This window comes from Electrophorus electricus, chromosome 25 (assembly GCF_013358815.1).
Source record: "Electrophorus electricus isolate fEleEle1 chromosome 25, fEleEle1.pri, whole genome shotgun sequence".
Taxonomy (NCBI): Eukaryota; Metazoa; Chordata; class Actinopteri; order Gymnotiformes; family Gymnotidae; genus Electrophorus; species Electrophorus electricus.
The window spans coordinates 5,192,740-5,207,599 of record NC_049559.1 but is presented as its reverse complement, the minus strand read 5'-3'; the positions used below and the strand labels follow the sequence as shown (position 1 = coordinate 5,207,599).

At 43.1% G+C, this 14,860-nt stretch overlaps 1 protein-coding gene across 2 annotated transcripts in view; it reads left to right on the top strand.

Annotated features, from left to right (window-relative positions):
- Positions 1–215: 215 nt before the first annotated feature.
- edar (ectodysplasin A receptor) overlaps positions 216–14,860 on the top strand; it is a 33,954-nt gene continuing 19,309 nt past the window's right edge. For both annotated transcript variants that reach the window (XM_035522955.1, XM_035522954.1), the window contains exons 1-3: positions 216–472; positions 11,561–11,636; positions 13,084–13,206. In XM_035522955.1, the coding sequence (XP_035378848.1) occupies positions 11,586–11,636; positions 13,084–13,206 (174 nt within the window). In that variant the 5' untranslated portion in view covers positions 216–472; positions 11,561–11,585. The remainder of the gene's footprint in view (positions 473–11,560; positions 11,637–13,083; positions 13,207–14,860) is intronic.

The window sequence follows — 14,860 nt, the reverse complement described above, 5'->3', positions numbered from 1 at the left end:
ATACCTTTAACAATAATACCCTTAATTATAACACTTTTAATAGAAATGCCTTTATTCCAAGAGTTTCTCTGATATTCTCTTAGCTTTTTCCCGTTTGCTTGCACCAAAGCAAATCTTCTAAGCCTGAAATGTTCCGCTCTCGTACCACTAGGTGGTGTACTCCCCAACGGCTATACTTTCCCCAACTGACGACTGCCTACCTGTGTCAGGTTGGAGTCTTGGGCGGAGAGAATAGGGGTTTTCTTCTCTCGAGGAGGAGCTATGTTCCTAAAGAAATCATGCATATTGCAAAGATTTTTGGGGTGGATTGCTGAGAAGGCTAAAGTTTCTCAATGGTCATAACTGGCTTAACGAACTACCGATGTTTCTGAGGCGAGCTCAACACTGAGTCGTCCTAGAGAAGCTGTTAGCACTCACCGCTCTTCGCTGTGTTCTGGAGATTAATATTGAACTCTGCTACGTCCTCCTGCAGGTAAGCAGATTCGCAGCAATTCCCAGGAATGCAATGTGGTATTGTTTCAGGAAAGGGAAATTCCTGGTGTAGTTGAGATGCAGACACAGTCTGTAACTGTTCAGCACTGTGTAGCTTGTTCCAGAATGCAGGCACTGATCTACAACTTTAGTCTGTTAAAGAGAGCGCATTACTACATGAGGGGATCACTGTGTCTTTATGTTACACATCGACTTGTACATTATCTGCAGTGTCTGAAGAATAGCGAGTAGGATACAAACCGTTACTTGCCCGACGTCTCAGTCTTCTGTCAGTCTTCCCCCTGTTCCAGCGCCTCGTGTCAAATCGGGTTAATAATAACTATAATAAAAAACGGCGCTCGCTGTTGCGGCGACCTCGCGGTATCGGCGCGTGATTGTTTTCCCGGCGCAGGCGGGCCGTCGCGCAAGCTAAGGCCCGAGGGAAAGTCCTGCTTGGCGTGCACGTGCACGCCGCGCTTCACATGTCTAATTTACTTTGAACTATTACTGGAAAGTGGAAATAAATCCGCGTCCTAATTTAGCGAGCCTCGAGCGCTTGTTTGGGATTTACGCACTTTTTCAAGCAGAAATGAAGAAACGGAAAAGTCTTGCATAAGTGAAAAGTGCTATACGTTTTCCTCCTAAATCATGCTATAAACTATTTATGTTCGGAGTTTTATTCTGACTCAGATTTGCACTCTGATACTAGTACTCTGATGTGTTCTTCTGCATCTTTATCCTGGAGTGCACAAAGGTTATTACAGTATCCGTACTGCAAAAAGCCTATATGTAGACCCCATCGTTATCGCGTCTGTGTACGTGTCGCATTTGGGGGCTTCACGGTATTTTACAATCCTAGCGGGTGTGTTGTGGTTTCGCTGTGGTCGCGGGAGCTGCAGACTGGCGTGACTGACAGCTTTATGCTTAAAGTGTGAGACCGACGGAGTGGATCATTACATAGACGCTGCGTGGTGACACGCTCCCACGCAGCAGCAGACCCGACCGTTTTAGGCGTGGATATTATATGTAACCTTTTCAGCATGGTTATTTTAAATCCATCTCTGGAGATCACAATTATTAACAACGCAGTTTGTTGTAAATAACGTGCTAGTGTAGATATCCCAAACGATATTAAATACATATTAAATAAATCTAGAATTCATTCTAGAATCACGGGGCTTGTATGCGTCAAATGTTCCGGAAAAGGACTGCAGTGGCGTGAATTTGTGAGCGGTGCCCCACGGTAGGAGCTGGAAGAGTGCTGATGTCCGTCTCCACAGGAATTAAGTGTAGTCCTCAGTCAACAAAGCGGCACCGTGTGTGTGTGTGTGTGTGTGTGTGTGTGTGTGTGTGTGTGTGTGAGAGAGAGAGCGAGAGCGTGAGCGTGTATCCCCCGTCAGGCTGAAAGCTTAGCAAAGAGAGCCTGATGAAAGCGCGGCCCCGCGTCTCCCCCTCTTTCCGTCAAAGGCAGGGAATCAAAGACGCTCCTGCCGCGGTAGTAGTTCAAGCCGGCAGAGGATTTGGGGCGTCTTTTCATGTTCGCTCTGAGTTTGTTTTCATAAAAAGGCTGACAGACACTGTAATTAAAATCATCAAAAGATGAAGAATCAGTGGCCTTCCCAATAAGCCAGGATGGAGACAGGAGGCATGGCCCCACTCCCTCACTCAGTTAATAACACTAAGCCAAGCAAGTAATGATTTTTCTCTTTGTGCACATCAGAAACAGAGGAGAGAAAGAGAGTGCATATTAGCCCTTTCTTCCTAGGTTTTGCATGGCTCAGTCATTGATTTAATTTCTATACAATTTTTTAAAATTATTTAATTGGAGTTGGAGGCAAATGTTTTATTGTATTTTACATTACTTTTAAAAATTACATAAACAAGCTCATTTAAATTTAAATTGTCTTTGAACAGTGTTGAGTACACACTGCATTTGTCCATAAGTGGACAAAGCTGATCTGTACTGGCCAGGTCAGACATACCCAATTGAGTGGCGCTAAGTGCCTAAAGGTTAATGTTTTATTGGTTTATTAGTCTCCTCACTGGTGAGAAACCCTCCTGAACAACATGTAAGTAGATCATTTGTCCAAAAACATTTTAAACTGCTCCGTTTACCTTGTTTACCTTATGACTTGGTGGAGTGTAGTTTAGTGCAAAGCTTGTTTATGTTTCTGCTTAAATGTGATTTTAGTGCTTCATATGTGTAAAAGTGACTAATTTGTCTTCATGAGCCATAACTAAAAAGACATGTACTCTGCCCATTAGGGCTTCACAATAGTTGTTGTATCACAATATTGGCTATTGAAATACTGACATCGCACAAGGCTGAAATACACAAATGAGCTCTCTAACAAATCCCAAAAATGGTTTACTGTACACTGTGACCATTTCAGATGTTCCAGATGAGTGTTCTGTGGGTGTTTTGATGAATCACATGATCCAAGAAGAGTAAATAATTGTAGTCAAAATAATGCAAGCCAGTCTTTAACATGTCACATCAAGGCTTTACCAATGTGTTTTTAATATATTTCAAGGCATATTGTAATTGCAGTACATAGCAATATAATCACAATTATCTATATAATATAATCACAGTTAAAGTACTTTGGCCATGTGGTGCAGCACAAGCACTCATAAAGGAGGAAATGTAATCAGTAAAGCTCCAGTGTGCATGTAGGCTACGCATCCTATAGCTCAGAGTAAAAAGCCTTTACAATTAGCACCTAAATCCTCTCTGACACTGAAATCAACTTTTCACCTCCGTTTGCCGTCGCTGGAAGCCAAATGCCATAAACCATGCACTCAAACACACTCTTCTCCAATGTCAAGCTTATGCTTTTTTTCCCTTTCTAGTGAAAAGCTGGATTTATTTTGGACTATGTTGTTGTAAATGTATAGTGTAGAATGTGTTTTCCTGAAATGCGGGAGTGTAAAGCCAATCCTGCCTCATTTGATTACCCTGGCAGATCTTGACACCATTTTCTTTTCAAGGTTTGTAATAGTAGGTTTTGTTCTAGCTGGTGCTAATGAAGCATGTCTAAAATTTCTTGTAAAAGCTGACCCAAGTATGAGTATATGTAAAAGAATTAACTTATTAATTCCTTTTAAAAAATTAATGCTAATAACGGATATAAAAGGCTTCGATGTTAAGGTTCTGTTCATTAGAAAATTGTTTGGAGCAGTGTTAACTCTGAAATCACATGGGTGTCTTTCAAAATAAGATATCAATTGTATAATACTATTCATTCTAAGATTATAACTCCTTTTAGCATGCGACAGGGCTGATGGAATGGAAAACAGACCCCAACAGCAGAAGGAAAAAGAGAGATGCCAAGATTACAAGGGCCATGCTTAATTGTGCTATTTGTTTAATTGTCTTTAGATATAAACCAAGTGGAAGCTCTTTTTTCTAAGCGCTGCTCTGATTTCCCCACTGATTACTACATTGTATAAAGCAATTGCCTAATCTGACAGAGAGTAATTATCACTGGAGAAAATAAATATCAGTTTGAAATGGTATACCCTGGAAAATAAAAGTCATTTCGGCTAGATTGTGATGATGACAAAGGCCATGTGTTTGGAATCAGAGATGGACAGGCAGCATCCTGTGGAGGCAGCATCTCTGCGCGTTGTCTAAACACACCTCAAAACAGTGCAGGTCTCATCAGCCTTCTGAACCCACCGCTCACACCCACCCTAGACGCGCACAAGCGCAGACACAAACACAGACGGTGCACGCGCACCCACACACACACACACCCACACACACACCCCACACACACACACACACCCACACACACACCCCACACACACACACACACACCCCACACACACACACACACCCCACACACACACACACCTCACACACACACACACACACACCCACACACACACCCACACACACACACACACACACCCCACACACACACACACACCCCACACACACACACACACCCACACACACACACACCCACACACACACACACACACACACACCCCACACACACACACACACACCCCACACACACACACACCCCACACACACACACACCCACACACACACACACACACCCCACACACACACACACACCCACACACACACCCCACACACACACACACACCCACACACACACACACACACCCCACACACACACACACACACCCCACACACACACACACACACACACACACACCCCACACACACACACACACCCACACACACACCCCACACACACACACACACCCCACACACACACACGGGAGCTGTTAGCGCATCCATCTTCAGCCCTGTCACTCTGGGTCAACAGAGCCATTCCCTTCTCGCTCACTCTGATCCCGAGAGCGAGGGAAGCGAGCGAGAGAGAGAGAGAGAAACTCAGTTTCCCTCAGGCATTATCATTAGGCGAGGATGCAGAACAGTGCCCCTGTTGCTGCTAAATCTCCACAGGCCTTGTTCTCTGTCCTGTCGCTGTCTCCTTCTTTCCCGGTTCTCCAGGATGGGTCTTTCCAACTGACACCCATCAGGTGACATACTGATGCTTCACTCAGTGTGGAATCATTCATCCTCAATGAAACACTGAATGTCTGATAGTTCTAATTGAGACGGTATCCCCTTCATTTTCTAAAATTCCTGACACAGAGAGACTGAAAATATTGTTAGAAAGATATGAATGACACAACCTGAATGAATCGGTAAGTAGATGCACTGGGAATATAATAACAGGATTAACACCATCATATCATTTCTGGCTTGTACAGCAAGCCAAATATAATGCACATACCAAAAATTGCGCTTATTGTGTGGGATTAATTATGTGTGTGTGTGTGCATGTTTAATGGCTGAATAACAGGCTGGTATACGATACAGACAGATTGAAATGCTTCGGCAACTGTAACCTAATACGGTCAAAAGAGTGTTTAACTGAAATAGTTGAAGGGTCTGTGCTCAGTATCCCCTTGGAGCTCCACTCCACCACACATGCGCTTGGACTCTTCCCAGTGAGCCTCAGCCACATCCCCTCTGGGGAGATCTCACTCAAACAACCCCAGTAAACTTGTCAACAGAAGGAATGGGCTTAGCTGTGTAAATGGCCAATAATGTGAATTAGATCCCTAAAGGAAAACAATATTGGGGTAAACCTAAATGGTCATAGATCTCCTTCCTGTCCAGTACTCCCTAATTCAGTTGGACAGAGCCCTCTTCCACACTAAAATGGGAGTAATAATATCCCCATTTTAATCCTTCCCCTAGGAATAGATATTTCAAACTTGTTAATGATAAGGATAATGATACTCTGTGTATTTATCTTAGATTATGTGGTTGTTATAAGATTAATAACCCCAGGCTGTGAGTCTGCGGTCGGTTTTCATACAGAGGCAAGCCCTAGCAAAGCCCCTGTGAGGAGTAGGTGCGAGGAGAGGAGAGGAGAAGCAAGGAGAGGAGCGGCTCCTGAAACACGTCGGGAAGCATTCCAGCCCCCACCATCCAGCCAGAAAGAGACCGGGGGGAGCGTCGGGGGAGGGGGAGACGCCACGGCTGGATTCTGATGAAAGTTTCTTGGGCGTGTGTGTTCATTTAGTCTGATAATGAGCTGCAAAGCTTGGGGCAAAGGCATTTGGCAGACGTTGCGCTTCCTGCAAGAAACGTTTTTTCGAAGACTTAACTTTTTTATCTCTCCCCCTCTTTCTCTCTCCACTCTTTCTCTCTCTGTCTCTTTCTGTCTCTCTCCTCCCCCCTTTCCGCCAACCTGATGAAATGCAGTGCCACAGGGTCTCCAGTAGACAAACACTGTTTGTCACCCTGACCGGTTGTGGTTGCTTTCTACCAGAATTCGCACAATTAAGCTCATTAGAGAAGGCAGGTTTGCTCTGGGGGGAGAAATTCCTGGAGCCAAAAAGACTCTGGTGCTTCCTAGAAACCTGCAGCTCCACATGTACAATCCAAAATCTTAGGCATTATGGGTAACTCAAGGGATTAAAACAAACTCATTTTATATAACTCAACCGATCTGTGTAAGCTTATCCCGTGTTTTACAACTCATTTGTTTGATAGCCAAACGAACTTCTTTGGCATAGTACAAGCTATGGAAATCTAAACTGCACCTTCACAAATTGCTTTCCCAGTGTTTAGCACTGGAACACCTTTTGAAGATGGCGGCATATTAGGGGTTTAGACCACAATGCACTCCTTATACGGACGGGATGCAGGCTGCAGTGTTCACCATCACTGTAAGGGAGTGTTGCGATGTTGATATGGGTGCCCTGTGCTCAAGTATCTACCTCGGGCTTAAGTAACAGAGGAGTCTGCTAAAGCACATTCACTTTCTGTGGTTCTTCCAGCACCAAGATCTGCTCCACCAAGCAGACGCCCTTGTACAGTTGGGAGAGTACCTGTATCTCACAGCAGCTTTTCTGTGCAGCAGAAAAAGAAAAAAAAAGTGGATATGGAGAATGTGAGTGAAGTCTCGGCGAGAAAGACGAGAACTCCCCCAGAACTTGTCGTTTCATGCGTTGGTCGCAATTACATGTCACAGAGACTCCAAGTGAAATGTACCTGCTTAGAATAATTACAGTATGTCTCTGTCTCTGCAACAGGGATGCTGTTTATCCTGGTTGCAATTCCTATGCACATTGAAAATCACACTAGGTGTTGTCATGGGCCAAAGGTCGTTATTTTCTTTGTGCCTTTTAAACCGCTTCTTGTTGTAAAGAGGTAAAATTTTATTTTCTGCACACATAGGCATGTTTTACCTGTTAGAAAAACCAGAACAGTGATTTCGTCTGGCCAAATTGGAAGTGTGCAGTCAAACTTTAAGTGCTCTGTAGATACATGATACACTTTTATTATCCATGATAAACTTAACGTGGAGGAGCACACATCAGGACTGCAGTGCCAGTACCCAGTCACCACCACTGCGTGGTGTTTGTCAGGAGACAATCATCGGTCTCGCAGAACCAGTGAAATGGTTACTGATGATCTGCATCTAGAATTTGGTGGCCCTTGCAGTAAAACCTTACGTGTCTAGCTGAACATCAGGAACACCGTAGGGTTAATTCAACGCTCTTGATTCAGCTGCGCTCCTGTGTCTGAATCGCGACGCTAGCTCAACTTCAGCGATGGTGGATTTTTCCTGCGTCGTGTGGCGGTTGCTTTGATGCGGAAGGTAAAGGATGACAGTCGAGAGAGCCCTTAAGTGAAATCTCATTGTCTCATTGACTAACACTCAGTCCACAGTAAAGGCGTCTCATCTTACGGCGTCTTTACGTCTTCCAGCCTTCCAAACCTCTGAAGCCCATTGGATTCTCTGACTTTGTAGCCTCTAGCCTGGCGGAAGCTTGGTTCGCTTTGAAGCCCCTCTTGATAAAAACGTGGCTGATGCGCTACTTTTGGCATTGCTTTTTAGCTGTCAGTCGAGACAAACCAAGTTCTTGCTTGCAGCAAACCTCACATGACATGCTTATGGAATGATATGCAACAAGCCAATGGTAAGAGAAGTCACACCTACAGCGAATAACTGCTGCGGGTCGTCCAGTGCAGCTCTCAATGCCTGAAAATGCCTGTTTTGAAGTCTTGGTGGTTCAGCAGCTCTACACAATAACTTTTTACTAATAGGTATTGCCACCCAGGCAGCCATGACGTGTCTCAGCTACTTTTTAGACACCTCGCCAAAACCTGTCTAATGGTATCCGTAGGGCAGCGAAACCTTCAATGCGCTTAGCGTTTAGTGAAGAGATCAGTGAGTCATGCTGCTATTCTCTCACTTGTAGAATACCAGTTGCGTGTGTGTTTCAGAAGCTATATTAAAGGGACATATTCCAGTGTTCAACATAAGTAATAGCCCATGGCACGGGATCAGTAAAAAGGTATGTCAGACAAGTTGATTGGCCAGTTGCTGCTGGCACGTTCTGGCCAGTGGCAGTGTTTCCGTCAGTTGTAGTCACGAGTCAGTTCACCTGTCACCTGTGATTTGACAGATTTTAGAAGATAAACGCTAGCTACATTTCACGGCATTTGTTAAATAACGCTTAACTGCAGAGCTAGGACAGTAACTGACGACATATTCCAGGCGAGGCGCAAAGTCTTGCTTTTCACTGCAGTGTTCATCTTCACAGGTCAGCGCTATCATGCCGTCTTCCAGATACCCGCACACACCATGAAGCAAAATACACTTAAACAAAAGTGTAGCTACGCCAGGATAACTTACCATACTAAGCTAAGAGCCTGCCTTAATGGCTGAGTGGTGAGCACTGAACACCAGCAGACGGTGTTGGGCTTCATTCTCTGTCAGTAAACACCAGGAGATGGTGTTGGGCTTCATTCTCTGTCAGTAAACACCAGGAGATGGTGTTGGGCTTCATTCTCTGTCAGTGAACACCAGGAGATGGTGTTGGGCTTTATTCTCTGTCAGTAAACACCAGGAGACAGTGTTGGGCTTTATTCTCTGTCAGTAAACACCAGGAGATGGTGTTGGGCTTTATTCTCTGTCAGTAAACACCAGGAGACGGTGTTGGGCTTCATTCTCTGTCAGTGAACACCAGGAGATGGTGTTGGGCTTCATTACCTGTCAGTGAACACCAGGAGATGGTGTTGGGCTTCATTACCTGTCAGTGAACACCAGGAGACAGTGTGGGGCTTCATTCTCTGTCAGTGAACACCAGGAGACGGTGTTGGGCTTCATTATCTGTCAGTAAACACCAGGAGACAGTGTTGGGCTTCATTATCTGTCAGTAAACACCAGGAGACAGTGTTGGGCTTCATTATCTGCAACAGAGATAAAAATACTTTTCCGTGTTTTGACACGGCTTTCGCCATGTCATAGAATTCGTCGATAGACATGCTAACGGTTGTTTAGTGAGATTCTGAAGTCTCAAAGAACTTTGTCAAAGGCAGGGATTTCACTGTTTATTATGTTTAGACATTAAAAGGTGAACTTGTGCAGGTCAAAAAATGCAACTTTCTTTGCATCTCCTGTAATTTCTAAAATGTCTGTAATTTTTTCTGGAAGAATGTGTGCCTGTAATCTGTAAGACATATGGGCCTAGGCAATTTCAGTTTGTTAAGTTTATTTTATTTTTAGTGTGAAATGTGCGCTGTTTAATTATGTTGTTTAGTTAACCCAGCCGTTGAAATTGGGATTTCAGGATTACCTGAGACTTTAATTTAGGTTCCTCTGTGTGTATCATTTAGCCTAAGTCATTTCATTTTACTAATTGAATAAAATTAAAAGGTCACAACTTCAGAAAGTATTTCTATTTTAAATTAGAAAACAAATAGTAAGTACTTTTTTTTACATTTAATAAAATCTTCACAAATCAAATGTTTGTTCATTAATTTTGATAATCTACCTTGTGTAGATAATTGACAAGGAATGACCCATATTATAGTGTCAGCAGACTGTTCAAATAGTAAATATGAGCGCAAATCGCTTGTAATAAGGACATAATGAAACACTAAGATAGCTAAATTGGCTAAAATCTTCCTTTTTTATTTTATTTAAGATATTTTAAGTCAACTTGTAAAGCCAAATTAATATAGAATGCTAAACAAAGAGTAATATGCTTTAGCCAGTATTGATAGAAGTAGAAATAGATAGAAAATCGTTATCAGCAGCAGATATACTCTTAATGTTCATTAAGTGTTAGTGCAGCACATGACAAATAGCATGTCCCTGATCCAGTCGCTACAGTGTTAATATATGATGAAGCCATAACACACTACATAGTATAACAAACCAAATATGTCTTCATGCAGTACAGTAAACCTCTTATGTGGTGCTTATATGATACATCTTATGGATGCTGCCTTTCCCTTAAATATGCTAACCTACAGTTGATAGCACGGTGAGGACACCATTTACTGTAAATACTGCAATACACAGCAACAGAAGACTAATTTGTCATGGAAATATACGCTCATCTCTCTCAAAACTGTGGTGTACTTTGTGTTACTGTCCAACATGCCAGGGTTTATTTAAAAACTGAAACAGGTAACAGTTTCTCCACCACAAGATATGGTCATTGGATAACCAATTACTGGGAGCTTTTTGCTTTAGAAAACAACTTGTTTTAGTCTGTGTATTTATTTAATCTCCACCCCCCCCCCCCCAAAAAAAAAAACAACAAAAAAAAAACTCAAACCTTATTAAGTCATAAATTGAGAGATTATGTAAATCATAAAAATACACTAGATCACAAAATGAATGCTGAGAGAATAATTCTCTAGGGTCAGTGCTTATGGAACTATTATCCCTGTTAAGAGATCTGAGTTTTTAAGGAGCATCTGCAGTGGACTGAGGTTGGTGGGAGTAAAGCCTCTCACTTCCCTGCGCCATCGTGCCATTATTCACACCTGCAGAAGAGGCAGGGGCTCACTATTATTACAGGAAGCCAGAATCAGCCAAATGAAAGAGAAACCCAAAAAGATTGGATCCGCACACACTCACAGCTGTCGGTGGATACCGAGAACACTGTTCACCATTGCTGTCTTGCCAAAATAGCTGCCGTTATTGCCAGAGCAACTTTATAGGAATAGACGACTACAAAGAAAGCTGTCAAACAAAATAACTGAGCAGGAAATGGCTGTTTGTCCTTTGGGTTCTCATGTTTGCTTGGACAAGCTAAAGGTCAGCGGCTGTGAGTTTGTAAAGCTGTGACCATTTTCAACAATGAAAGATGAACATTTACACTGAAGTATAGAGCGTTTAGCATGATGGCGACCACCTGCTATGATCTCTCCAGTGTATGATGTGTGTTCATGAACACACACAGATACTGATTCATAAATGTCTTTTCTGGGATGCACTGCTATATGAAAGAAGTTGACCGCACTAACTTAAACAAAAGAGCACCAGCACAGTTGCGGTCAAGAATGTGGACGTTATCCTCACACACTCTCTCTCACACATACACACATATGCGCACAAATACATGCACTCTATCTTCTAAAACTCATTTTGGACCTCTTCTTAGAAGTGGAATACAGGTTCACAACTCCCAGCTGCCATCGGCTTCAAGCTTTCATATGACCTCACTTCCTGTCCCTATTCTCTTCTGGCTCAGTGTAACCTCACTTCCTTTGCAACCCTCACAGGTGTGTCTCGGGGAGGAGCGCAGAGATGGTCCTGAAGGAACGTCCAGTGGAATCCTGCCTTCTCTCACTCCTGTTGGTGAGTTATATACCTTTTTATCTATACCAACAGCCAAACATTATCAAAAAAAAGTAGTTGTTGGATTTAGCACACACACACACACACACACACACACACACACAAAGTTTTCTCAGTTGCATTTAGCTGGTCCCTTTGTACCTTCAGCCTCCATGATGTTTCTCACTGTTTTTTTAATGTCAACTTGCAAAATCTTCCTGGCAGTGTTCCTGGAAGATAATTTCTCTGTGCAGTCCCTTAATAATAGGCTTTTAATACCCAATCCAAAAAGAACTGGGATTAAGAAACATTTGGTACATATCACCTGAGAGGAGACTGTAGTTAGAGAGAAGGTATAGACCCACTGGAGAGAAGGTATATAGACCCACTTATTTAGTAAAATTACTGTCAGAAGGCACTGCTTCCATGTAGTAATTCCACCACCCAGAAGTCTGTCACACACACAGAGAGCCTGATTCTCATTGAGAGCTGAGGTCTATAGTCTACATGGAGCTGTGATCTCTATGCAGCTGCTTTGCGTGTTATTACTGTTATTGTTAACTTCATTTTCGACAGAAACTCAAGTTTACTTTATGGTTCTAAATGTCATCTTCCATTTTCATGTGGTTTTGATGGACTTTTGATGGACTGTGAACAGAGATAAGATTTATTGGATGAACAAACCTCCTATAAGTCAAGGCAAAATTACTTTATTTGTGGATTTGGTTTCATCAATCATTTACTGTGCAAACAAACACACACTGATAGAGATGGTGGGTGTTACATTTCAAAGACTGACGTTTAGAACACACGAGATCAGCAACATTTAGACAGTATTCATAGTTTTCTGAATCTGGAATGTAATTAAAGCAGTGGTGGAGCCCGAAATTCATTGGCTGGAGTTTGTGGGTTTTATTGACAGGGTTTATGGTTTTTATTAACAGGGCTTGTGGGTTTTATCTTTGGCACGGCGGGGTCTGTGGTGGCCAAGTATGATGATTATGTGTGTGTGTATATGTGTGTGTGTATATGTGTGTGTTTGAATGTGAATGTAACTGTGTGTGTGTGTGAGAGAGAGAGAGAGAGAGAGAGAGAGATCCAATATATCAGGCCATGTGATTTTAGCAGACTGGATTTTGTGTATTTCAACTTGACTGAAGTTAGCATAGGTAGGGAAGTATACATTTACAGAGACATATAGTACCTTATGGTAAACAGCACTTTAGAAGGTTGCATTTATTTCTTAATGAACTGGTCATTCACTGAGTATAGATTAAATGTGGGGTTTTATAAAACTAATGATATGGGTTTAGTTGTACTTTGTTGTGTATTATTTTATGATGTAGTTTGCATTTTAAGCTTGATTTGAGTTGGCAGCCTGTTGATGTGTGTGTGTGTGTGTGTGTGTGTGTGTGTGTGTGTGTGTGTGTGTGTGTGTGTGTGTGTTTGGTTTTTTTGGTTTTTTTAGGTGTCCAGTGTGTCTCTGCTGAGAGCTGAGTACTCCAGCTGTGGAGAAAATGAGTTCTATAATCAAACCAGCAGCACCTGCCAGGCCTGCCCTCAGTGCCAGCCAGGGCAGGAGCCATACATGGTACCACACTCACTCTCTCTCACACACACACACACACACACACACACTCTCTCTCTCACACACACTCACACTCACACACACACACACACACACACACACTCTCTCTCACACACACTCACTCTCACACACACACACACACACACACTCACTCTCACACACACACACACACACACTCACTCTCACACACACTCACTCTCACACACACACACACACACTCACTCTCACACACTCTCTCTCACACACACACACACACACACACACACTCACTCTCTCTCACACACACACACACACACACACTCACTCACTCTCTCTCACACACACTCACTCTCAGTGAGAACTATGACAGAAGCTCTACTTGGCGGAATCACAACATGGAATCATTTTGTCATTGTTATGAGTTACAAATTAGCAGTAATAAAGTATGAAGCTGTTTGACCACATCCAGCCAAACAACTGTCATTCTAGGTTTTGATTCTAAAGTTTTCTGAAAGTGGAATACAGCTATAAATATTAACAACTTAATTACACATGCAAAATAGACAAATTTACCTACATATCCACATAAAAGCAAGCAGACAAAAAAAAAGCAGATAATGTATGTAGTTGTGACATGGATCCTAGTTCAGTAAAGTAAAGTTCTGTGCCTTAGGAGTAAAGATGCAGTAAAGACAGCTGCAAAAACTCAAGTAAATGTAGACAGGTGAAGAGGTGAGTTTTTGACAGCAGCCATGTTAAGGCAGCATTGCCGTACACCCCACCCACCCACTATGCAGCTCCTCCCACCCAACTTGCAGCTCCACCCACCCACTATGCAGCTCCACCCACCCACTATGCAGCTCCACCCACCCACTATGCAGCTCCTCCCACCCAACTTGCAGCTCCTCCCACCCAACCCACATCCTTGCCCAAACCACGCTGCAGCATCTACTGACTCAACCCCATACCACCCTTTTGCTTATATCCTCGCCCAGCTGACTCAGCTCAGTCTCCACCCAGTCACCACCCCACCCACAGCTCTTCTCCACCTTGCATGTAGCCCGTCCTCATTCTACTAGGACTGTGTATGCTTCAGAAGGCTGTGTTGGGGAGACACACACACACACACACACACGCACCCGACTGGCTCTAAAACCAATTCAGGCTTTCAGATAACAAGAAGGTATTCTGTGGCATAAAAGGGTCAGCACACACCAACTTTTAGACTTTCCTGGTCCTTGTTGACGTAGAAGACAATCGCTGTAGTTCACAGCAGCATGTGGGTGTTCTGCCGTCCTCTTGAGTGTATGTTTTCCCATATATAGCCTGTGATGTATTACACCAGTTGTTTTGTTATATTTAAACAAAGAGACCCTTTTAGCCCCTCCTGATTCAGCACCTTGGTCTAGTCTTCTAACTTCATTCAGACAAACGAGTGAGTGGATGTGATGAAGTACAAGCAAAGCTAATTGTGCGTAGCGACACCTTTCCCACTGTTCACACTGGCTTTGAAACGCAAATGGTCTTAAGCAAGTCTGGGCAGAGTCTGCTCTCTCCTTCCATGTCCCCCTCTCGTCTTGCTTCTCTTTTTTCTTTAATTAACCATGCACCCAGCTCGTAATCCACATGACCTGTGATCTACTAGCATTCTTTCATTTCAAATGTCTTCGTAACGGTG